The sequence below is a fragment of the Rana temporaria genome, chromosome 13 (assembly GCF_905171775.1).
Source record: "Rana temporaria chromosome 13, aRanTem1.1, whole genome shotgun sequence".
Classification (NCBI taxonomy): Eukaryota; Metazoa; Chordata; class Amphibia; order Anura; family Ranidae; genus Rana; species Rana temporaria.
In genome coordinates this window covers 36,917,712-36,942,890 of record NC_053501.1, presented here as the reverse complement: position 1 = coordinate 36,942,890, position 25,179 = coordinate 36,917,712, and the positions used below count along the sequence as shown (strand labels likewise).

The 25,179-nt window shown below is 45.0% G+C and overlaps 1 protein-coding gene across 2 annotated transcripts in view; it reads right to left on the bottom strand.

Annotated features, from left to right (window-relative positions):
* Positions 1 to 222: 222 nt before the first annotated feature.
* LOC120921166 (potassium channel subfamily K member 16-like) overlaps positions 223 to 25,179 on the bottom strand; it is a 74,066-nt gene continuing 49,109 nt past the window's right edge. For both annotated transcript variants that reach the window (XM_040333873.1, XM_040333875.1), the window contains exons 3-6: positions 18,347 to 18,476; positions 8,716 to 8,882; positions 5,645 to 5,819; positions 223 to 1,072 (exon numbers count right to left, since the gene is read on the bottom strand). In XM_040333873.1, coding sequence (XP_040189807.1) covers positions 831 to 1,072; positions 5,645 to 5,819; positions 8,716 to 8,882; positions 18,347 to 18,476 — 714 coding nt within the window. In that variant the 3' untranslated portion in view covers positions 223 to 830. The remainder of the gene's footprint in view (positions 1,073 to 5,644; positions 5,820 to 8,715; positions 8,883 to 18,346; positions 18,477 to 25,179) is intronic.

The window sequence follows — 25,179 nt, the reverse complement described above, 5'->3', positions numbered from 1 at the left end:
TGCTGTTCTTTGCCCCTGCCAACTCCATCACATTACAGGGCAATTCATCCTTACTGATTTAGGTGCTAATATAATTAATATGAGTGCTGCTGGATCCCCTCCACCTATGTGTATAGTGATCGCTCTGTGTATAGTGATCGCTCTATGTATAGTGTGGGTGCTCTGTGTATAATATACCGTGTGTGCTCTGTGTATAATATACAGTTTGTGCTCTGTGTATAGTGTACAGTGTTTGCTCTGTGTATAGTGTGTCTGGGTATTGGGAGCCATGACAGCCGAGGATGGGCAGGTAAGGACCTGGAGGAGTGGCGCCCCCCCAAACATTTTTAGCACCAGCCGCCACTGGCAGAGAGTTCCCACGCTGAACAGGCAGATCCACTGGATGGAGTCCGCTTCATGTGAAAGGGGCTTTAGGGGAGAAACAAAATAAGAGAAAGTAGTGCAGTCCCCATATCTGAGGACTGGGAAGATTAAAAAATGGTATTTCTGTTCTTGGGTTTAGATACATTTTAACCCAATTCTCCTCATATCACGACTTCATCATCACTTCCAAAATTCCTTCCTTACAAGTAATCTTTCAATCTTAGGAATAGTTAAAGCACCTGAGGGCAAGGTCTGGCGAGTAGATTGGACAGATTTCCTAGATCCAACCAATTTTCAATGATGACAGCCAAAGAAACAAAAAATCCTGTATGCTGAAGCATTGTTCATATGGAAGAAGCAACTTGTCTTGACTTTTCTCCTGCATTGTAGTTCAAAGGTAAGCATCAAAGTTTAGACTTTTGAAATGTGTTAGACACACAATATAGAACATACTAAAATCTCCATAATCAAATCACACTGGTTTCATGTTTGGGTTCAGGCTTTTGGACCAACTCTTGTAAAGCATTCCCCTGGCTTCTTTCTTTCCTCTGTTTTACTTTCTTACGTAGATCTTTAAGTATTTTCTTTTCGGTATCCTCTAAAAGTGAAATCAGCAGGTTAATCAGAAGAGAAAGCCACGCAAGACCAAATATGATCCAGAAACACACCAAGGCACGGAACCCATCAAATGGCTTTTTGCGTCTCTGTCCTACAAATAAAAAATAAGAGAATTAAAGCCCAATTTCAGGCTCAACCCAGGCCAGCGCTGCAATGCTATCCCCTCTATGATAAAAAAAAATATAAAAAAATCTAAATTTGCCAGAGTTGGGCATTAAGGACGAAGCCTTCCCAAAAAATAAAAGTGGAATGTCAATGGTTAGTAAAGGGAATTTGAAGCCAGCCACTTGATATTACAAATAGTAACCAGCATGTAGGGTTGAGAGGGTAAGGCAGTGTGGAGAAACATATAAAAGCCTGGAAAATAAAAAGATTCATAAGCTGAATACAATCATTACATATTTACTAACTGTCAACTGTTATACATTTTTTGAAAATAGTAAATCTTCACCTTTCAGGCTACAGGGTGGAAACCCTACATTGACTGGTTAAGTCTTTAGGGATAAGGGCACTTTTACAGGAAACATACCGTATTTATCGGGGTATTGCGCGCTCCGGCGCGCACCCCTAAAATGGACCCGTATTCCTGTGAAAAAAAGATTTTAGTACTTACAGTTTTGGTGTCTTGCGCGGCGTCCATCGGCGGCCTCAACGGGTCTGGCGTCCGGCTGCGGCTTCGGTGGTGTCCTCGTCGGGTCCGGCGTCCTTCTGCGGTGTCCTCCCTGCTCGATCTCCGCTTCCCGCACTGAGTTTGAACTACTGCGCCGGCATATACCGAGCGCAGTACACTCGTGTATAGTCGGGCAGGCTCGTCTCCTCTCGCGGTCACGTCCTGTGCGTCCTCTACGTCCAGGACGTGACTGCGAGAGGAGCCGAGCCTGCCCGACTATACACGAGTGTACTGCGCTCGGTATATGCCGGCGCAGTAGTTCAAACTCGGCGCGGGAAGCGGGTATCGGCGTATATCGTGCACCCACGATTTTGCCCTGAATTTCAGGGCAAAAAAGTATGCGGTATACGCCGATAAATACGGTACTTATCTTTTCTGCTCCCTTCTTCCCAACTGTCAGAGAAACATATTATAAATAAACATATTATACTTTGAACACTAGATGGCAGCAAAGTTGACAGTTCGAGCTTTCAGAGAAACCTTCAGCTGCAGACTGGCCGTCACATGACACGCACCACATGACTTCCTGGCTGCCTATAAAGTTGAGCAAGTGCTCAGAGGAATTGCTGGTTTGTCTTCAGCTTCCTGTACCTGAGTTCCTGGTGATTGATTACCTGCTGTGACCCAGATTGACCCTGACCTACTCTGATCTTCTCCTGGACCTGACCTTGGCTTGTTTTACGGACTTTATTCCTGTCTCCTGTGTTTGACCCTCTGCCTGTGACCCAGATTCACCTTCAGTATCCTGTACCTTGACCTTCTGCTTGTGACCCAGTCTTGACTCCTGTCTCCAGTGCCTTGACCCCCAGCCTGTGACCTGGATTGTCTGCTTACCTATGTTTGATCCTCAGCCTGCTCCGGACTTTCTACCTGACTTCTCCTGCTGGATCCTGATACCCATCGGTCCCTGCTCCAGTTCTACAGGACTTCCATGCAAGCGCTACCCTGCCTGCTGGTAGCTTGTGCCTCTTTGTGCCATCCACCCTCTGTACCACCTCCAGGGGGCGGACTGCGCTAAGTCATAACAGCGAACCGCTCTCAGCCTTGGTGAGTACCCTATTCTGATACCAACATAAAAAATAGTCCACCTTCCCATGCCCCAGATGTATACTTGCCTGTATCCCAAGGAAAAAGTGCCACTGCAATGTCTACATCCTGTGGTAAAATCTGTGTGCTGGCCATCTTTTTTTTCCCCCCGTTTTCTTAACAAGATTAAAATGAAGGAGAAAAAAGGCCAAGAAGAGAGTTTGGTCACATGATCTGTCAAAGTCATGTGACCTGACTTTCCTGCAAACACAGGGGTTCCCTCTGCAATGTTAAGCAGAGAGAACTTTGTAACATACCATAAGTGCCACACCCTGGCTGCATTTTATGAAGGAGCTGTAAATGCAGGCCATAGTGTGGAGTAATTATTTTTTACTCATGTGTATAGTGGAGTTCAGAAAGCAGTGTAGTCATGCCCCCGTATGGGCTGCTGAATGTTGTGGTTCAGCCGTCACGCTGCCCAGCCCAACATCCATCTCTCAGACACTCAGAGAGATAGAACAGTCCATAAGCTTTGTTTTTGTTTTTTTTAATTGATGGGAATGGGAAATTATGGAATGCCCAAGAATAATTTAGCACAACTTGCTCGGGACTTCTATATACACTCCAGTCTTCTCTCCGGCAAAAATGGAACTTCCGCTTTTTGAAACCCTCCCCCCTTCTGGTGTCACATTTGGCACCTTTCAGGGGGGAGGGGGGTGCAGATACCTGTCTAGGTATTTTCACCCACTTCTGGCATTAACTCCCACGGGGGTCTACGCCATTTCCCGTCCTCCCCCCCCGTGTTCTGGGAAACGCACAAGTTCAGGCGACCAGTGAGAAGGCACCGAGCTACTCGCGCATGTGCAGTAGGGAACCAGCGATTCACTTCCCGATTCCCTCGCCGAGGATGGCGGCAGGGATAGCCGAGAGACGAGTGATTGCTTGCCTTCGGCTGCCAATATCTCTGGACTCCAGGACAGCTAAGTGGGGATTGTTCAAAGCTCCTTAGAATATCCTAGGCAACTCCACCTCCCCTCCTCTTTTTCCTGGACCTTCTAGAAAGTAGAGGGAGGTGACAGTGATTCTGCCTGCGAGTCACCCAGCCCTGTCCTGAGCCACTCCAAGCCCAGAATGAACACAAACAGGCCTAGCTACCAGCTAGGCCTGCCTACATTTTCCTACTCTCCTTCTCTAGCACCTATTTAACTAGAGGGTGCTAGAGCAGTATCCCCCATGGTCTTACTAAACATGTACAAAATAACCATTGCCAACAACCAGCAGCCTATCACTTTGTCTGCTTTAAACTGAAATCTGAGCAAGTGATTGTTGTGATTTGCATTCCTCTATTTTGTAGGTTTTAGATTTTTTAAGCCTTATGGTGGCCGTCTCACCTTGGCCATACAGGTGAAAATATAACTCTGCAAAAGGCACCCCACAACCATCTTCTCATCTTACCAGTGCTCCCTCTAAGCAACGTGCTACATTAAAGTAGGCATCACCCATCACTTCTGGGAATATGGGGGGGGGGACGGGACATGTGAGACGCTCCCCTATAATAGGGTGACCAGACATCCCCAGTTTCAGGGGACAGTCCCCTGATTGAGGACACTGTCCCCGGACCAAATCTGTCCCTGGTTTTGTCCCCAGATTGGATTTAATAGGGGGCAGGGGCAATTTCAAAGACAGTCAGTGCAGAATTAAAATAAAAAAAATAGAATTACACAGTACACACCCCCGCTCCGCTGTGCCTACTAGCATAAGGGGGTTGTATTTTTCCCATTATCTGTGCCCCTTTCTGATGATCATGTGCTGGTCGGAGCGGAGGGAATATTTCTTCAGTTTCGGGCGCATGCCCATTCAGCTTCGCTTGCATGTTCTTCTGCCTTGGCTCAAATCCTGGCCAGGCACCTGCCTATCTCCTTGCCTTCCCTGGTGGAGTGATCTTCCTCCGCTCCCCATCCATTAGTAGCCGGGGCCCGAAGAGTGAGGCCCCATACACACGACCGAGTTTCTCGGCAGAATTCAGCCAGAAACTCGGTCGGAGCTGGATTCTGGCGAGAAACTCGGTCGTGTGTACACTTTTCAGCGAGGAAGCCGACGAGGAACTCTTCGGGCCGAAAAGAGAACATGTTCTCTATTTTCTCGTTAGTCAATGGGAAAAGTCGGCTTCCACACTGAACTCGACGAGGAACTCGATGTGTTTGGCACGTCGAGTTCCTCGGTCGTGTGTACGGGGCCAAATAGGTAGGGAGACCGCCGCTCCAGGTGAGCACAGGCAGGTAATCAATGTCCACTCAGGAATCACACGGGTGCTGGCAATGCATAGAATTAAGCAGGTGGGAGAATGGATGGACAGCCGCACTCCAAAAAGTCTTGTTGAAAAAAGACATGCTCTTTATTGTAAAAAGGAAAAAATGCACAGCACACAACAGCATACAGTGGGATAGACAGCTGACGCGTTTCGCATTAACAACTAATGCTTAGTCATAGCTATGACTAAGCATTAGTTGTTAATGCGAAACGCGTCAGCTGTCTATCCCACTGTATGCTGTTGTGTGCTGTGCATTTTTTCCTTTTTACAATAAAGAGCACGTCTTTTTTCAACAAGACTTTTTGGAGTGCGGCTGTCCATCCATTCTCCTACGGGGCCTAATACTTGAGAGGCTGTGAGGCAGGCGATGACGGGCAGAGAGTCGCTGATTGTTGCCATTACTAGTAAAGAAAAAATATGTCCCCGGATTTCATTTTAAAAATCTGGTCACCTTACCCTATAACAGTGTCTCGGTCTAGGGAAATAGCTAATTTCATTACTGCCTTCAAAGGAACAAGGAGCTGCGAGGGAACACAGGTAAGTATGAAGTATATTGGGAATGTTCTCTGAAGACATTGTTACATTGTGCTGAATGTTCAAGGTGACAGTTTCTCCTTAAAGTGTGTCACTGATTAGTTGCGAAAAGGGTTACATACCAGATCCTACTACAAAATCCCCAAAGCCGATGGTGCTCAATGTAATGAAGGCATAATATAATCCTTCCTCATATGACCAACTCTCAGTGGTTATAAATACCAGGGGTGGGATTGCAAGAAATACGATAATTCCCATCACAAGGAAAAATATGATTGTCAGGACCTTTGCTGTTTTCTAAGAGAAAAGAAAAAGTGCTGTTAATCATTACTCTAAAAGAGCTTTTATTACAGGAAATCAGGAGGCCAGCAATAGCATCTCTCATTTGTTTTAATGCTCCAGATTTCCTATAAAATGCACTGATATTCTGCATTGGCCTGCCTGTAATTCTGTAATCGTTCTGCGAAAACAATGGCCCAGGAAATATTGTATTTCCTAATTGTCAAGAATTTGTATGAATATTTATTTAAATGCCTATACACAAATGAGAATATATAAAAAAAATGTGTGTGTGTGTGTATGTATATATATATATATGGTCCAGCACTGTCATGTGGGGGCAGGGAGAGAGTTCTTTGCCCCCCCAGTCATAACAGCCCAACACTTAGACAAGGCTTTTTAACTTCTTTCTTCAGCATGGTCTTTGCTTGACACCTGGCATCCAGGGCAAGTGCCCCAGGCCGGGCCGGACTTACCATTGGGCTTGACTGGGCTCAATGGCCCCCGGACGGCAACCCCCCTTTTTTAATTTATTTTTTATAAAAAAAATATGTTATATATATATATATATATATATATATATATATATATATATATATATATATATATATATATATAATGTGTGTGTGTGTGTGTGTTTTTTATGTATTTTTTAAAAATGTTTTTTTTTTTTATTAAAGGGCCCAGAGGTTTCTTTTTATTAAAGGGCCCAGAGGTCCCCAGGGCCCCGGATGGCTAATATATTTTTATTTATTTTGTCTTTTTTTTTTTTCTCAATTTGCAGGTGAGAGGCATTCCCCCCCGCTCAAAACCCCCCCCCCCCCCAGGAGGAAGTGGAGTGGTGTGTATGTGTGTGGATGTCTGCTGAAGGGAAGAGAGACGACACATTCCGTGCACAGGTGAGAGGCACCCCCCCCCCCCCGCTCAACAACTTTAATGCGCCCCCCCCACTCAACAACTTTAATGCGCCCCCCCGCTCAACAACTTCAATTCGCCCCCTCAACAACTTCGACCCCCCCCAATTCTCGGCTCCATCCAGGGGGCCCCTTCAACACTCAAGCCCAGGGGCCCCCATCACCCTAAGTCCTGCCCTGGCCCCAGGTCTTCCAAAGTGTGCCCTAGGTCAGTGGTTCTGAACCCTGTCCTCAAGTACCCCCAACAGGCCATGTTTTGGGAATTTCTCTTAGATAAAATGGCTCTCCTACATAACCAAGCCATTGAATCTAATTTAAAAGCACTTGTGCAAGATAAAGGAAAACCTGCAAACATGGACTGTTGGGGGTACTTGAGGACAGGGTTGAGAACCACTGCCCTAGTTCTTCTGTGTAGTAACAGCTGCTATCCTCCTAAGAAGAATCCTGTAGACCAATATACTGTAGCACTGAACTTCGGTTGTATTTTTTGTTATTTTGCACATCCATTCTTATCTCCAGTAGTAGCTCAAATTTCCCACACATTTTAGAATTGTAGTTGGTTTATAATTTGTGATTTTAATTGTATTTTTATATAATATTTCAATCTAGATGGCCAAGTGTGTTCTGGGTGTTTAGGAACCCTAGCAGCATTTTAATGAGTGAAGCAATTAGGGAGTTTAAACAACATTTGTTACTATTTAACCCCTTATAGTTTACCCCAACCAACCTTAATTAACTTATTTTCTTTAACTATTTTCCTGATATTTTATTTCTATTTTTCGTACCACTAATAGTTAAACTTCTATTTTGTTCATTAAATGATTTTTGTGTCACGTTAAAAAAAAAGTGCAATCATTTTTTTTTACTTAAAGCGGGGGTTCACCCTTAGAGGGCACTTTTCCCCCTTAGCTTCCTGCTCGTTTTTACTAGGGGAATCGGCTGTTTATTTTAAAATATGTGCAGTACTTACCCGTTTACGAGATGCATCCTCTCCGTCGCTTCCGGGTATGGGCTTCGGGAATGGGCGTTCCTTCTTGATTGACAGTCTTCCGAGAGGCTTCCGACGGTCGCATCCATCGCGTCACGATTTTCCGAAAGAAGCCGAACGTCGGTGCGCAGGCGCAGTATAGAGCCGCACCGACGTTCGGCTTCTTTCGGCTACGAGTGACGCGATGGATGCGACCGTCGGAAGCCTTTCGGAAGACTGTCAATCAAGAAGGAACGCCGGCTCCCGAAGACCCATACCCGGAAGCGACGGAAGAAGATGCAGCTCGAAAACGGGTAAGTACAGCTCATATTTTAATACAAATAGCCGATTCCCCTAGACCGAACGAGCAGGAAGCTAAGGGGAGATTTTTTTTTTTTTTACAAATGGGTGAACTCCCGCTTTAAAGGAGTTGTAAATAAAAAATATTTTTTTGCTGAAATGACTCTTTACAGGGTATAGAGACATAATAGTTAACTGATTCCTTTTAAAAACTATTAAAAATAGATACAAATCAATCATATAATGTACCTGTAGTTTCTAGTTTCGTTTTTGCATGTTGTTTCCTGCCTCTGCTGTACAGAGCCACAGAGCCAATACAGGGCAGTGATGGTTTGGAAAACGAAACTGATTGGTGCTGAGGGGTTTTAGACACACAGTAGTCACACCTCCTTGATTAGTGACCACAGAGAGAAAGCTCCCAGTAGTGTGGTTATCAGGAAACAGACAACCAGGAAGTGTGGAGATCAGAGAATAATTACAGCAACTTGAGAGCAAAAACGAACAATGAGGACATGAAAACAGCACTGCATTAAGGTAAAAGAAGGTATTAAGATAAAAAAAAATCCTTTACAAACCCTTTAACACTGATCAAAGTAGAAAAAGTATCCCTTGGATAGTGTTGTTGCTTTTTTTTTTTTTTATTATAATGAGTATTGGAAGAAGGAATACAGGCAGAAATAATAAAACAAAAAAAACAAAAAGAAACAAACACACACACACACACACACCTCACCTTTTTTATTCCTTTTTTTGCCCAAAACTTTGCAAATAGTTTACACCAAAGGGAGAGATTTTTACCAATTTGACTGAGAACAATGATATTGAAGGGGATTCCAAACAGTGCATAGACCACACAGAACATCTGTCCACCTGGTGTTCTGGGGGCAATTGTCCCATAGCCTAAAAGAAAATAAGAAAAATAAGGTTTATTTTGAAATGCCTTCATAAGAAAAAATAAATACATTTGAGCTTGTGGCCCATAGCAAATATTTAGGATTCCTTTACCAATAAACTATCCTAAAAAAGGTTCCTCATGCTGTAAATGGACCTTCTTTAGTCATTGATCTTCAGCCAGCTAACACTGGGGCCCAATAATACTGCTGGTGCACATGAGAACAGTCACAGTAAGGCCTGCAAGGAGTAACGGACTATAGGACAGCTGTGTGGGCAATTCCTAAGGGCTCTGCCCCTCTAATGGCTATACATTATGGCCACAAGGCCCTCTCATCAAATTCAGCAAATCAGTATGGAAATCACACTGCATGGAAAGGACTTCTATGTCCCGGTTCAGTATGGCTCTGGACCTTGGCTCACCTGGCGGGACAACTTTAGTGTAGGTCACGAGGGCTTGGTGGTGCTGCTCCAGGCTGAGGCATAGGGCCCCAGTTGCATTTAGGATAGTAGAGCTGCCAGCATAAGAAAAATCATCAAGTGAGAGGGATGAAGCATAAGACCGCCCCTCACCATAGCTGATCCTAGTATGGATGTATATATGTGAAAGCCTCAGTCAATGCCGCTTCTCGGGCCATGACCCCTGGCATGTTTTCTCCCTGTCCACCAGGGCTTAATAATAGGGGTGGGTATATTGAGCCACGGTCTTATGCTTTAGTGATCATAGCAAGTACCTTACCAAGCTGTCCGCTGCCAGAATGCACACAGGCTCTTCATACAGGGAGAGCACGTCTGCCAGCTCTTGCGGGGGGGGGGGGGTTTCCACTCTCCCTTTTTCTCCTCACTGACTCCAATGTAATGCGAGCGGTGCTCGCACACAGACTTCTGCCCGCACTGCTCTCTCCCCTGTGTCCCTATTGGCAGAGAGGGGGATCCAATTAGGAGGCCAGCAGCAGACAATCACTCTGGGACATGGAGTTCCATCACCAAACTGCCTCATTATGCTCAAAGGGGTTGGAACTACAAATCCCAGCCTGCTCTGCAAAAGAAGGGACTGGCTAAAGACTCCATTTTGAGAACTCTGATGGGAGATCATGATGAGGCCAACGGACATATCCAAGGGAACTGCTGGGATCCTCCGAGAAGCCATCCTGCCAAAAGAGGCCAGGGATGGTTCCAGAGACTGCTGTGAGACGGGCGTCCCACAAGAGAGACCTCCAGTGCATCGGAGGGCAAGAGGTGACCGTGTCGCAAGGTGACCAGGCGGACCGCTGAAGTACTACCTGCCAGGACATCCCTCCTTTGGTCACAGGACTGGTGAAAGGGCAAACTGCCCACTTTGCGGTCACACTACCCACTTTTGAACACTGTAGGTAGACATTATAGTTTGGAAGCGCAGAGAGGACCTGTTACTGCCAGATCAAATCCTCTGTGCTGCCTAGTGATTGCCTTTTAGCTGGATGAGAATTTAGTGACTTCTGTGAGCTCCAACTGCCGGTGAAGACGTTTACAAGGCCTTGTCCTGCTATTCTGCAGTCAACTTCTTCAGACAGCATCCTTGTAAGCACCAGGATGGACCCTGCTGCCTTGATCCAGTGGTGTGAAAAAGAAGGCATCCACTCAGAGTCGAGTGTGGTGATCGAGCTCCCTGGGGAGACCTGGACTGAAAATCAAATCAGTCAGGCAGTGAAGACGTTGTCCCCAGAAATGAAGGTGTAGGCGATTAATGTTAAACCAGACCATGGGACCTCCTACACGCTGCTAGAATGGAAGCAAGTATTTCCCCCAAAAAATTGAGGGACCAGTGTGCAATTGGCTAACAAGACTGACTTCTGTCTCACCCAGCTAAACACACAAGACATGTGTCCTGCCAGTTCTAGCCAAGTCAAGCCTACAGAGAAAGATGTCCCTTCTGCGACCCCTCTGGCCAACATTGGCCCAGAGTTCTTTGCTGCCCTGGGAGACTGTGTGTCAAAATGCCAGAAAGACACTCCAACCTACTCTGGAACTGGGTATCCCAAACTCAGGGTCTTTTCTGGAAGGCAGACAGTGCCTACAGGGGAGGGCAATTTTGAAGAGTGGCTGGACCAGGCCACCCAGGCCTTGGATGAATGAGACATTCCTGAGACCCACAAGAACAATCACAGAGAGTTTAAGGAGGGCCTGCCTCAGAAGCCATCCGCAATTTGAAGCTCAGCAAGCAAAATTATATCGCCCAGGACTATCTAAACATTCAGTGGGATGCGTTTGGGCATACAGAGGTGGTTTCTGATCTCATACAAGTTGCAACACACCTACCAAAATGAGGGAGAGAAGTTATCTGACTACATGAGACGGTTGGACAAGATTATGCACCAAAGCTTGTTGAAGAAAGTTTTAGACCCCCCTAAGGTGGATGAGGTCCATGCCCAACAAAGTCTTGAGAGGTGCCCAGCCCTTGGACCCCCATCACGCTCCTGCTGAGGACCCAGCAAGATGGTGGCATCTTGAAGTAGTGAGATCTGATCCGGATTGTGTGGGAAGAGGAGGCCATGCTTGAAAGCAAGAAGAGTCAGAGGGTGGAATCTATTGTTGGAATCAGAGTGGCCAGTGCAGCGGATAGCGACCCTGAGGTTGAGCTCCTTAAGACTCAGGTGTCGCAGCTGATAGAGATGATGGCCCTGCTGACCGTTGAGTCCAAGAAGTCCTCAAACTCTACGGTTGCTCAGATGGAGAAGCCAGCAAATCAAGTAATCTGCTTCAACTGTGGAGGAATGGAACATTGGTGGGTGTGTCAGAGCTAGCTCCAAGAAAAATAACAACGCAAGGAGACAGCCGCGAAAGTCCAAACCTTTGCAGAAGACTCCCGTTGTTGCCTCTGAGCGACCCAGTGTCTCCTTTCCTTTGACACATGCTGTCTGGCATTGGAGAGTCAGTGCACACCAGACTCCCAGAACTCAGCATAGACTTAAGCCGGATCAGAATTTCTACAAGAAAGGATCGTGGATACAAGCCACCACTTCCTCCAAGTTCCCTGACAAGCTGGTGAGACCTTTTCTTGTTGTCCCCATCCAAGTAGAGGGAATGTACACCAAGGCTCTTCTGGATACTGGATCCTTCTCTAGAGACTTCTATGACAAGCACCTGCCATTGCAGAAGTTGGAAGAGCAGGCGATATGGGGCATTGGGACTCAGAACATCCCCTATGATGGCTATCTACCAGTCAAGCTGATCTTTGATCCCTCCATGGCTGGGAAAGCTGAGACTTTTGACACTTTGGCAGTGGTCTGTCCTCACCCACTAGGGGTCAGTAAGAGTTCTCTCATCCTAGGGACCAACACTGATCTTGTCAGAAGACTGTTGACACCTCTTGTTCTGGAGCCGGACACTTCAAATACAACTGTGCACTCCATGTTGAGACAAGACTACCAAAAACCTGTTACAAGAACAGAAGGCCCCAGCTGAAGGAGTGAGAAAGATCTGGCGCTTGGACCGGTTTGAGAAGGTGTTACAGCCTGGTGAAGGGGCCTGTTTACGAGCCTCTATCATGCTAAAGTGGAAGCAACCGGGATCTTTCATGGTCCTCGAAGTGGACGAACAGAGAGAAGACATGGGAGTAGAGCATTCCCGAAGTGCTTTCAACCAAAGCGTTGCAAAGAAGTCACGGGAAGATCTTGGTTAGTGTCCACAACATAACAGCCTCTCCAGTGAAGATGTCAGCTCGGATGTTGCTGGGACATGTGAATCCAGCCACCCCAGTCTCACCGTCTGATTTGGAGGGGAGAGCAAAGAATGGGATCCCTGTTAAAGTTCTATCTGAAGAACACTCCTCTCTCACCTGAATGGAAAGAAATAGCCAAGACTCAGCTCCTGAGATGGCAGGCTGCATTCTCGAAGAGTGAGTTTAATGTGCAGTGTGCAAAGAGCGCCAAACCCCGGATCCCTCTACAAGTCAAGAAGATAAGCCGCTCAGAGAGAGTCCGATGGATTCCTTTAGGGAACTTGGAAGACCTGCGTGAACAACTGGCAGAACTGAAGAGAGCAGGCATCATCCGAGAGTCCCAAAGTCCATATGCTTCCCCGATAGTGGTGGTACGGAAGAAGAATGGGTCACCGAGGCTGTATATTGACTACCGGACGCTGAACGGAAGGACCATTCCCAACCAATATACCACCCCAAGTATCGAATATGCCTTGCAGAGCCTGTTAGGGACAAAATGGTTCAGTGTGCTGGGCTTGAAGAGTGGGTGTTACCAAATCCCCATGCATCCTGAGGATTGGAAGAAGACCACTTTTATTACCTCGTGGGATTCTTTTAACTCGACAGCATGCCTCAAGGCCTATCTGGTGCCCCTGCCACCTTCCAAAGACTAAATGGAGAAGACCGTGGGCGATGTGAACCTGATCAAAGTGTTGGTGTATCTAGACATCATTGTCTTTGGTAAGACCTTGAAAGAACACGAAGAGTGCTTAGAGAAGGTCCGGAAGAGACTCCATGACGAGGGGGTGGAAGCTCTGGAGAAGTGCCAGTTTTATCGGGCAACTACCTTGACCACATTGTCTCTGCCAACAGAGTGGTCCCTGTCCCCCAGAAGCTAGAAGCTGTCACCTCCTGGCCGAGGTCTACTAATGTGACTGAGCTTAGGTAATTTCTGGGATTGTGCTATTATTACAGAAGATTTGGCACGTGATTCACTAAAATAGCTTGTTCACTTAATAAGCTACTGAAAAAATGAAGAGGAAGATGATGACTTAGATCTGACGAAGCCTGTCAGACCAGCTGGAGGGCCCAGAAAACCAAGAGAGTCCATTCAGAAACAATAGACTCCGAAGTGTGAAGAGGCTTTTAGGCATTTTAAATGGAGTGCACAGGACTAGTTAACTCCTTGGGGAGTGTGGTGGGTTTTGTAATTGGGGGTGAAGTGGTTAATTAACTAACACTTCCATTACCCAGTAATGTGCAGCATGAAGGGGTTAATGTACTTATACTGGCCACTGATGCATTAGTGATCCATGGCAGTGTTAATTAACACCTTTGTGCTGCATTAGTGGTCAGTGTCAGTGTTAATTAACCCATTCATGCTGCAAAACAAAAGGGGTTAATTAAAGGGGTTGTAAAGGTAAATGTTTTTTCACCTTAATGCATCCTATGTATTAAGGTGAAAAAACATCCGACAGTATCGCCCCCGAGCCCCCGTTTTACTTTCCTGACCCCTCGAAAGTCCCGCGCTCGCCCCCGTCATCCTTCTCGGTTCTCAGCCTGGACGTTGATTGGCTACACTGGATGGATTGAAAGCAGCGCAGCCATCAATCACATCCAATAACGCAGTGCCGGAGGGCGGGGCCGAGTGATACAGTCGGTTGCTATGGCCGCCACTGTATCACGGAGAGCGCCAGCAAGAGCTTTCCACCATGCGAGCTTGGTTGCATAAGGGTGGAAAGCTCTAGCGGGGGGAGCCGAGACAGCTACCGAGGGACCCCAGAAGACCAGGTTCGGGGACACTCTGTGCAAAACGAGCTGCACAGTGGAGGTAAGTATTAAGCCTCGTACACACGCTCCGTTTACTCGGCAAGAACCAGCAAGAAAACTGCTGGCAGAGCTTTCTTGCCGAGTATACCGAGCGTGTGTACGAGGCTTTCAGGTTTCTCGAGAAGAAAACTGCCCTGAATCTAGACGAGAAAAATAGAGAACATGTTCTCTATTTTTCTCGTCGTGAGATTCTCGGCAGTTTTCCTGCCGAGAAACCCGAGAGTGTGTATACTTGCCTGTCGCCGTGGAAACCCGCGCATGCTCGAAATGACTGACGCATGCGCGGTAGCTTCCTAGGCATAGGTAGGGTGCAGCAAGATGGCGGCGACAGCATCGAATGTGACGAGCGCATGCGCGTCGTATGCAGTGATGTCACTGCGTTCTTTCCTTTCAAGAGAACCGCGGTTCTTTTGAAAGGAGAGTACACTCGGGCAGCAAGAGATTCTTGCCAAGAATCTCGTCAGGAAAAACTTTTTTTATCTTGACGAGATTCTTGCCCGTGTGTACAGGGCTTAACATGCTTGTTATTTAAAAAAAAAAAAAAAAATCTTTACTGATCCTTTAACATTGACACTGACCACTAATACAGCACAAAGGGGTTAATTACACTGCCACTGGCCACTACTGCATTAGTGATTAATGGCAGTGTTAATTAACCCCTTTGTATTGCAGCATGACTGGTTTAGTTAATTAACACTGCCATGGATCACTACTGCAGTAGTGGCCAGTGGCAGTGTAATTAACCCTTTTGTGCTGTATTAGTGGTCAGTGTCAATGTTAAAGGATCAGTAAGGTTTTTTTTTTTTTTTAACTAACCCCATTGGTTTTCCACATGAATCCCCATCATTGGTGCAGTAGTTGCAATAATAAGGTGGTCAGTGGCAATATGCCATTTTAAAACTCTGCAGCATGAAGGAGTCAATTAAACACTGACACTGGACACTAATGTAGCACAAAGGGGTTAATTAACACTGCCATGGATCACTAATGCATCAGTGGCCAGCATAAGTACATTAACCATTTTGTGCTGTATTAGTGGTCAGTTTCAGTGTTAATTAGCTCCTTCATGCTGCAGTTTTAAAATAGCATATCGCCTCTGACCACATTTGCTGGGGGTTATTATTGAAACTACTGCACCAATGATGGGGATCATTGGAGAAAATGAGAAAATTAGTTATTAGTGCGGAAACTGACACCAGTGCTGGGGTCATTATTATGTACACTGGTACAGATGCTGAATTTTTTATTCTAGAAATCTGGGGGTTATTAATGCAGAAAGTTGCTAGTTGCTTGATAGTTGCTAATGGCACTACTGTTGCCATTAAATGAAGTGTTTGTATGTGAAAAGATTATTGGGGGGAGGGGGTGACACCATGTTTTACTGCCCCAGGTGACACCAACCCTAGTGATGCCACTGTACTCCACTGTACTGTACTAGCAGTACTCCACTGTTTTACCTGCAAATATCTTGACTTGTGTTATTGTGAAGAATTCCTTTGCTGAGTTGGCGCTGTTGCCTAAAATGCAGCAGATTTATTACCTCCTCTTTGTGACAATATCTTCTTTAAACTGTTCTAGTAAATGTTATCAGACTATAAAATGCAAAGAGTTGTCTGACTTATTGCTTTGAAGTGATGCAAAAATGTCTGAACCCAGAGTGTCAGGCGAGTTGGAATGTTCATCGGGTCATGGCAGTGTAGATGAGCAGGTAAATCCAAGCAGCCTTGCTACATTTTATATATATATATATGTGTGTGTGTGTGTGTGTGTGTGTGTATGTATATATATATATATATATATATATATATATATATATATACAGGGAGTGCAGAATTATTAGGCAAATGAGTATTTTGACCACATCATCCTCTTTATGCATGTTGTCTTACTCCAAGCTGTATAGGCTCGAAAGCCTACTACCAATTAAGCATATTAGGTGATGTGCATCTCTGTAATGAGAAGGTGTGTGGTCTAATGACATCAACACCCTATATCAGGTGTGCATAATTATTAGTCAACTTCCTTTCCTTTGGCAAAATGGGTCAAAAGAAGGACTTGACAGGCTCAGAAAAGTCAAAAATAGTGAGATATCTTGCAGTAGGATGCAGCACTCTTAAAATTGCAAAGCTTCTGAAGTGTGATCATCGAACAATCAAGCGTTTCATTCAAAATAGTCAACAGGGTCGCAAGAAGCGTGTGGAAAAACCAAGGCGCAAAATAACTGCCCATGAACTGAGAAAAGTCAAGCGTGCAGCTGCCAAGATGCCACTTGCCACCAGTTTGGCCATATTTCAGAGCTGCAACATCACTGGAGTGCCCAAAAGCACAAGGTGTGCAATACTCAGAGACATGGCCAAGGTAAAAAGGCTGAAAGACGACGACCACTGAACAAGACACACAAGCTGAAACGTCAAGACTGGGCCAAGAAATATCTCAAGACTGATTTTTCTAAGGTTTTATGGACTGATGAAATGAGAGTGAGTCTTGATGGGCCAGATGGATGGGCCCGTGGCTGGATTGGTAAAGGGCAGAGAGCTCCAGTCCGACACAGACGCCAGCAAGGTGGAGGTGGAGTACTGGTTTGGGCTGGTATCATCAAAGTTGAGCTTGTGGGGCCTTTTCGGGTTGAGGATGGAGTCAAGCTCAACTCCCAGTCCTACTGCCAGTTTCTGGAAGACACCTTCTTCAAGCAGTGGTACAGGAAGAAGTCTGCATCCTTCAAGAAAAACATGATTTTCATGCAGGACAATGCTCCATCACACGCGTCCAAGTACTCCACAGCGTGGCTGGCAAGAAAGGGTATAAAAGAAGAAAAACTAATGACATGGCCTCCTTGTTCACCTGATCTGAACCCCATTGAGAACCTGTGGTCCATCATCAAATGTGAGATTTACAAGGAGGGAAAACAGTACACCTCTCTGAACAGTGTCTGTGAGGCTGCGGTTGCTGCTGCACGCAATGTTGATGGTGAACAGATCAAAACACTGACAGAATCCATGGATGTCAGGCTTTTGAGTGTCCTTGCAAAGAAAGGTGGCTATATTGGTCACTGATTTGTTTTTGTTTTGTTTTTGAATGTCAGAAATGTATATTTGTGAATGTTGAGATGTTATATTGGTTTCACTGGTAAAAATAAATAATTGAAATGGGTATATATATATTTTTTGTTAAGTTGCCTAATAATTATGCACAGTAATAGTCACCTGCACACACAGATATCCCCCTAAAATAGCTAAAACTAAAAACAAACTAAAAACTACTTCCAAAAATATTCAGCTTTGATATTAATGAGTTTTTTGGGTTCATTGAGAACATGGTTGTTGTTCAATAATAAAATTAATCCTCAAAAATACAACTTGCCTAATAATTCTGCACTCCCTGTATATATATATATATATATACAAATATATATACACACACACACATATAAAATATAGATATTATGCAAAGTGGTTGGAGGGAATGGCAAAGATGTTTTTATGACAAATTATATGAGCAGACTGCAGTTCCTCTTTAAATGACAGTACGACTAAGGGCCCTTTCACACATACGGACAAACGGTCCGTTTATTACAAGTCAGTTTACAGACTTGTAATGTATCCCTATGGGATTGCAGTTGTTAGCGGATGATGCATCCGCTAACGTCCGCATCCATCCGCCTCCGCAAAGATCCGCTTTTGCGGACGGAAGAAAACCCTATTTTTCTTCCGTCCGGCGGAGCGGATCGGATGAATACGGACACACGGTCCGTATTCATCCGATTCCCCATAGGGGAGAGCGCAGGAGAGACAGGGCGGTCTCTGCACTGTGTGCGGGGACCGCCCTGTCCGCCGACAGCTCAGCAGGGATTTACGGAGGAATCCCCGCTGAGCCAAACGGGCTAACGGAGCGGATCAATACGGATCCGCTCCGTGTGAAAGAGCCCTTACAAGAAAAATGCAGAAACAAAAAGTGCAGATCTTACCTATGGTGGTAACCACTGTTCCAGAAAAAAAGAAGGCGCTGCCAAAATCCCAGTTAGTGTGGTGGATTGGGGTGCTGTTCTCTGGATTCCCAAGAGGATTTATTCCCTGTTTGACTGCTTCTGTAACAACCTGATTTAAAAACACATTTTAGTGGCATGCACTGCAAATTAACGGTTCTGATACACTATAGGCTCAAATCACAAAGCTACTACACCAGGATAAAGGGTACTTAATTTTCAATTGAATTCAATGAAATTTGAAAATTACAGTCACTCTTAAAACAAACAAAGTCTGTTTCCAGTTAAAATAGAAATACTTTATCCTTGTGCTAAGGGCCTGTTCACACATAAACATGCATGCACTTCGGCCCCAGAAGGTTTTACCCCCTCTATGACCAGGCCATTTTTTTGTGATATGGCACTGCGTTGCTTTAACTGACAATTGCGCAGTCATGTGACTCTATACCCAAATAAAATTGAGGTCCTTTTTTTCCCCACAAACAGAGCTTTCTTTTGGTGGTATTTGATCACCTCCTGTGGTTTTAATTTTTTGTGCTATAAAAAATAAAATAAAAAATAATAATAATAATCTTCAAATTGATTCATCAATTTAGGCCAATATGTATTCTGCTACATAATTTTGGTAAGAAAAAATCCCAATGAGCGTTAATCGATTAGTTTGCATAAAAGTTTGTGTCTACAAATTTGGGGTTATATTTAGGGAATTTGTATTAATTTATTTATTTTTACTAGTAATGGCGGCGATCAGCGTTTTTTTTTTTTACTGGATTGCGGCGGGCAAATCTGACACCAAGTGACACTTTTTGGTGACTAGTGACACCAAAACAGTGAACAGTGCAAAAAAAAAAGAATAAAAAAAGGCACTGTCACTGTACAAATGACATCAGCAGGGAAGGAGTTAACATCAGGGGAAAGCAAAGGGTTAATTGTGTCCCTAGGGGGTGCTTTCTAAATTCCCCCCCCTCCCTCTGCTCGCTGACACTGCATAATGCGAGCGCTCACACAACCACAGGCGCCCGATCTGCTGCTTCCCCTGCATCCTCATTGGCACGGAGAAGAGCGAGTTGCAGAAAGGACTCCATGAGCACTGTGGGGGAGGGGAGGCCCAAGCCTTCATCTCAGTTACTGAAAAAACAGACTGATTTCTCCCGTCCCTAGGACAGGAGAACCAGCCTGTAAATTCCGAGAGTGGTGACTGCAAGCTGAGCCGAGTGTCAGTCTATGACACTCTTTTACAGCCCAGCGAGTCCAGCCACCTCCCCCCCCCCACTCTCCCCACATATGAGCAGGGAGGAATACAGCTCCTCCTCTTCCTCCTCCTTTCAGTCCTGCCCACACTATCCTGGTGTGCTGTATCTGAAGAGAGGGGATGTGTGGGCGGGAAATATGAAAATCAGCAGCATGTGTGTGAATGATGCCTGAGATTCTAGCCTGGACTGTGGGTAAGTGTGTGCACTGCAGACTGCAGTACACTGTAATCACTGAACTGCATTATCTCCATCCCTTCTCTCCCACTTCTGTCTCCCTCCCCCTCTCCTGTTCTGTCAAGACATTCACAATTTACTTTCTGTAACAGTCACCACCGTTTACGATACTCCATTCCATCGCCCCACGACAGCTTATCCGACAGTCCAACAGACATCAGACACGACCCATTTCATTTCCCAGAATAACCGAGACAACACAAGCTCTGGTACTGGTTCCAAAATGAATGAATGAATCCTTTAATGGTAACTTAGCTTTCTTATATACAGTACAAGCATGTTACAGTTAATCACAGGGACAAAGACACACTCCACCCACACATCACACAATGGGGGGCTTCATACACATTCTTTTAGATAATGACATTCCGATGAGTTAATTACTACTCATTACCCAGACGGTGTGGCTCCGCATTTAGAGGGGTTAATTACTACAGCTTGACAAGTCACATTCCACAATGAACAGGTCTTAGGAGCAGACCTAATTAGCACAATGGACACAAAACAGTATTAGCATCACACAATAGACTGTCTAGGAGCAGACTCAATTAACACCTCAAAAGCATGTGTCCCCACATTGAATGAAAACACTCTATTGACCTGTCGGAGTCAGACTTTAACAACTTGTAATATTTCAAGATATCCTGCAAAACATGAATTATAAGTAATGTCCCATCGCATGTAATTTATCATTATCATTTCTCAGTCACCCTATGCCCAAAAGGGGCACAGGATGACCCTAGACCCAAGAGTCATTAGTGACATTGGCACAGGAGTACCCCCCATCCTTCAAAAGTCTCTGGGTGTCACAGGCCATTCTGTTACACTTTCACTTTCAGTTAGGCAGGTAATATACAGTGCAAATTTCAATCCTACATCCACAGATTGCAGGAAAGAAACTTGCATGATTCCCCCATCAACACAGACAGTGCTGACGGGAATATCCCTCCTGCCCAGCAATTGTATTCTCCCGACAAACAGTGATTATCACTAGTGGCTATACAGCAACCACTAGTGATAATCATAAGAGAATCTGCCTATTAATGGTTCAAATCTCAGCCAGTTCCTGCTGAACCAGCTGAGATTTAAACTGTCTATGGCTGGTCTTATCTCTTAGGCAGCCCATACATTGATCACTTTTTTTCATTCAACTATTAGGTTGAATGAAAAAAAAAAGGAAATGATCCAATTCCCCCATCTACACATTATAGGGGAATGGGGGAATCCTCCCAGTGTGGACCAGTGCTGGAATAACCAGAGTTGCTGTCCTGTCCTGGCTATTCACAGCGCTGGTCTCTGTCTCCATGGCAGCGACGGCAGCACATTGGAACCCAGAGCTGGTTACTTTATGGGGCTGATGTACAGGAGGGCCAGCACAATTTGTTGTTAGAGATGGGCTGGGCATGTTCAAAAATCCACATGCCAGAGCCTGCCAGGAAGCCCACACTGCACAGCGCCAATCACAGGCAGTGAGACATTTCCCGGTCCGCTGCTGCACAGATCAGGAAATGTCTCACTGCCTGTGATTAGCGCTGTGGAGTGTTGGCTTCCTGGCGGGATTGGGCATGTGGGATTTCAAACACACCCAAGCCCATCTCTATTGGCTGTAGACAGTTGAGCTCCCTGCACATTGCTTAGCAGCAGTAGAGCCTTCTCTGACATGCTGATCGTGATGCAATCCAGGTGATGCTCCCAGTCAAATCCTAGTGTTAAATATTAGTGATTTTATTGATCAAAGCCCACACTTTACAGGCATAGAGCCCACATGGCTGCTGAACATACGGTTGATTATATATATGTGGTTGTACTCTTGATGCTAATAAATACTGTGTTTATTAGATCTGACTGGGAGCATCACCTGGATCACATCCCGATCAGCATGTCAACAGAGAAGGTTATACAGCATTACTGCTGCTAGGTGACCAGCTGGGGGCTCGGCTCTCTATAACCAATAGTGCCAGCCTTCCCCTGCATGCACCCATAATGTCACCAGCACTAGGTCCTAATAGACTGCCGCCGCTGCCAAGGAGACAGATGCCAGACCAGCGCTGTCAATAGCAGGGACAGGACAGCTGGGGAACCCCACAGTGGCAGAACACCAGGGCCCGGTGGCAAGACAACCTTTGCAACCCTGAAAGTTCTCCCACTGCTTTGGACCCATATATTTTCTTGGTGTGCTGGTGACATATATCTCTTGTTTTCTGCAAGAAAAGGAAGGGAGCTCACTGCAGAACATGTAAAAAGGGCCAGTTGTGGGATCGTAGTAAAGGGCCCCAGGAGATATATATATATATATATATATATATATATATATATAATTGCATTTTATAGTTGGCCCCCCTACTTTTGTCCCTGTCCCCCCATGTGCCCCCCCTAAATATGAAAGCTGGAGACGCCACTGTAAAGCAATAGGTTCACTTTAATGCTGACCCCTGCAGTAGCACATACCTACCCTATCCTTTTGATTCATTGCTACCTAAAGTTGGCCATCAGCCTCAAAATTGAGTTTTCTTTCTTCCAGTGCAAATTGAAATGGCCTTTTTTATTTTTTTATTTTTACTGGTTTACAATATTTTGAAGAGTATTGTTTTTTTTAATTGTAGATGCCATTCTTGCTCAAGCGAGAATGAGGTGTACCTGCGCCTTCAGATTCCTGGGATATGCACATCACATATCCATGGAGGCTGCTTGAGCAGAGGCAGCTGGTCTCCCAGTGATATCAGAGGGAAAGAAGATGGTGGTGCAGGACCCAAACTTTAGCACATATGTAACGGGTGTATCGCAATCAACGTTTTCACGCGTAGGCGCCCCCCGACGCATGAGTTCACGTTCTTACTTATATATGTGGGGACTTTTTTTGGGGGGGGGGGATTTTATGTGCTCGGGTGTAACAATTTTTTTGCTAATGGATTGATTGATTTTAGGTGACTGGTTCTCTTTATTGAGACATGCAGGGTCTAAAAAGACCCTGACTGTCTCCTCTGGGCTCCGCTGAATGTTTTGCAATGCAGATTGCATTGCATTGCAAAACAATGCTACTAATGCTGACCCGGAAGTGTAATAATTTAGTTTGGGTACAGTGTAGCATGACCGCGCAATTGTCTTTCAAAGTGCAACAGCGCTGAAAGATAAAAATTGGTCTGGGCGGGAAGGTGTATAAGTGCCCTGTATGGAAGTGGTTAAGGTAGATATTAAAGGTAAAAAAACATATTTTTGTTATTTTCTATATAATAAGGAGAGACCACTGCTTGCATACAGCGAACATGGGTCCTCCTATGCTGCAGTCTAGAACAGGGACAGGCTTTTCTTCTCCGTTACTGTGGCTGCATTTTAATGGAAACAAGCTGTAAGATTTTGTTTTGATGCACTTGGAATGTATTTAGCTATATTTATCCTAAAACGTTTAATTAGACTTTCATCTGGCAAGAACAACATCTAGTGGTTACTTTTTCATCTCATCATTTACAGTCCTAATGCACATGCTATAAATAAAGTAAAGGACTCTATAAAAAAAAACAAGTTAAAAGTAAGGGATGTTTTAAATGTTCTGTGCTTGACTTATTCGCATCTGAATATTTGAGCAGAAAAGAATTTATGCAGCATGTAACCAAGAAAATGTTTTGTTTATATCCATATATGTACCAATCAATATTTGTATGCAAAGTTGTTAAAACCTTGCTTTGCCCCGTGTCAAACTGATGCAGTGCGAATTTAAAGCGGTACGAATTTGCATTGCAATGCGAAATCTTCTCAGCAAATTTGCGAGGGGAGTGGTCACATCTGTGATTTTATTTTCTATAAAATCTAGGCAAAAAATATTATTTATTCTTAATAATTCGCAGTGATGTGACCAATGGACTGCGATTTTAACCCGTTCCCATAGAAGTCTATGGAGCTGAAATTCGCACCGCACAAAACTCACACAGGACCCTTTTTTTGAACCGGTTCAAATTTGCACAGCCTTCATTAGACGGAATGCTTTACATGACATGTGAATCCATGTTTTTCAGATCACATCTGATCTGTCTTCATCTCAGCTATGCCTCTATACTATACCAGTCGCAGCTGTTGCTCCAAATTTTTTGGGGGGCGCAAACAAACTGAAAAATTCAGAAAAAAAAAACGTACATCAAGCGCATCCACTGTGCCCATAAAACGCAGCCACTGTGACCCCGCCATCTGCTTGGAACTTACCCTGTCTCGGTGGGGCATCAGTGACGGAGATGAGCGGGGTCATTCATGCGTCTCCTCCTGTTCTCATCTCCCATCCAATAGCGGCGGCTGTTTTTTCAGCCAATCGGGTGATGGGTAACAGACCCTAGCACCTGATTGGTGGAGAGGTGGTTCAGTGTTAGGAAAGCAAATATTCCTTTGCTTTCCTAACACACCTGGGTGAACTGCAAGCGCCAAGAATGGTGCTCGCAGTTCACCTATTTTGAAGCCTATAAGAGCTTATGGCTCTAATCAGGTGTTTCAAAATCACCCCCCCCCCCCCCCCCCCACCGCTGGCAGAAAAGGGGTCGGACGCCTGAATAGGGGGTGGCAGCGGCAGCCGTGGATGGATAGATTGATCATAGAGAGGGTGGCTGGAGAGAGGGGGCGGTGCCCATGTGCCCTTATGGACCCACAGCCACTGCTCTATACAGAGCATAAATGGCACAGAAACCCTAAAAGATATGTTGGTTATTCCCAAAACAAAGTTCTATGAGTTTGTTCTTTTTCAGGTGCTGACAGTTGAAGTCTAATGCCGCGTACACACGACCATTTTTAATGGTCTAGAAAAAACAAAGTTTTTTTCAACCCGATTATTGTTAAACCGGCCTTGCCTACACACAATTGCGGGGAAAAAAATGCTCTAGCAAAGCGCGGTGACGTACAACACGTATAAAGGGGAAGTTCCATTTGGATGTCGCCACCCTTGGGGCTGCTTTTGCTGATTTCGTGTTCGTAAAAGACGATTTGCGCTTTTCAGTCTGTTACAGCGTGATGAATGTGCCATCTCCATTACGAACGCTAGTTTTACCAGAACGAGCGCTCCCGCTTCTGAGCATGCACGTTTTTTTTCACGTCGTTAAAGCCCACACACGACCATTTTTTACGACGTTAAAAACGACAACGTTAAAAACAACGTGAAAAATTATTGCATGTTCGAAATTTTTTAATGCCCATTTTTTACATCGTGAAAAATGCTCTGGAGCCCACACACGATCGTTTTTAATGACATTAAAAAAAGTCATTTTTTACATCCCAAAAACGGTCGTGTGTACGCGGCATCATTGGTTGTTATGAAGTATTGGATCACTTTTACCTTTTCATATTGTGTTTTTA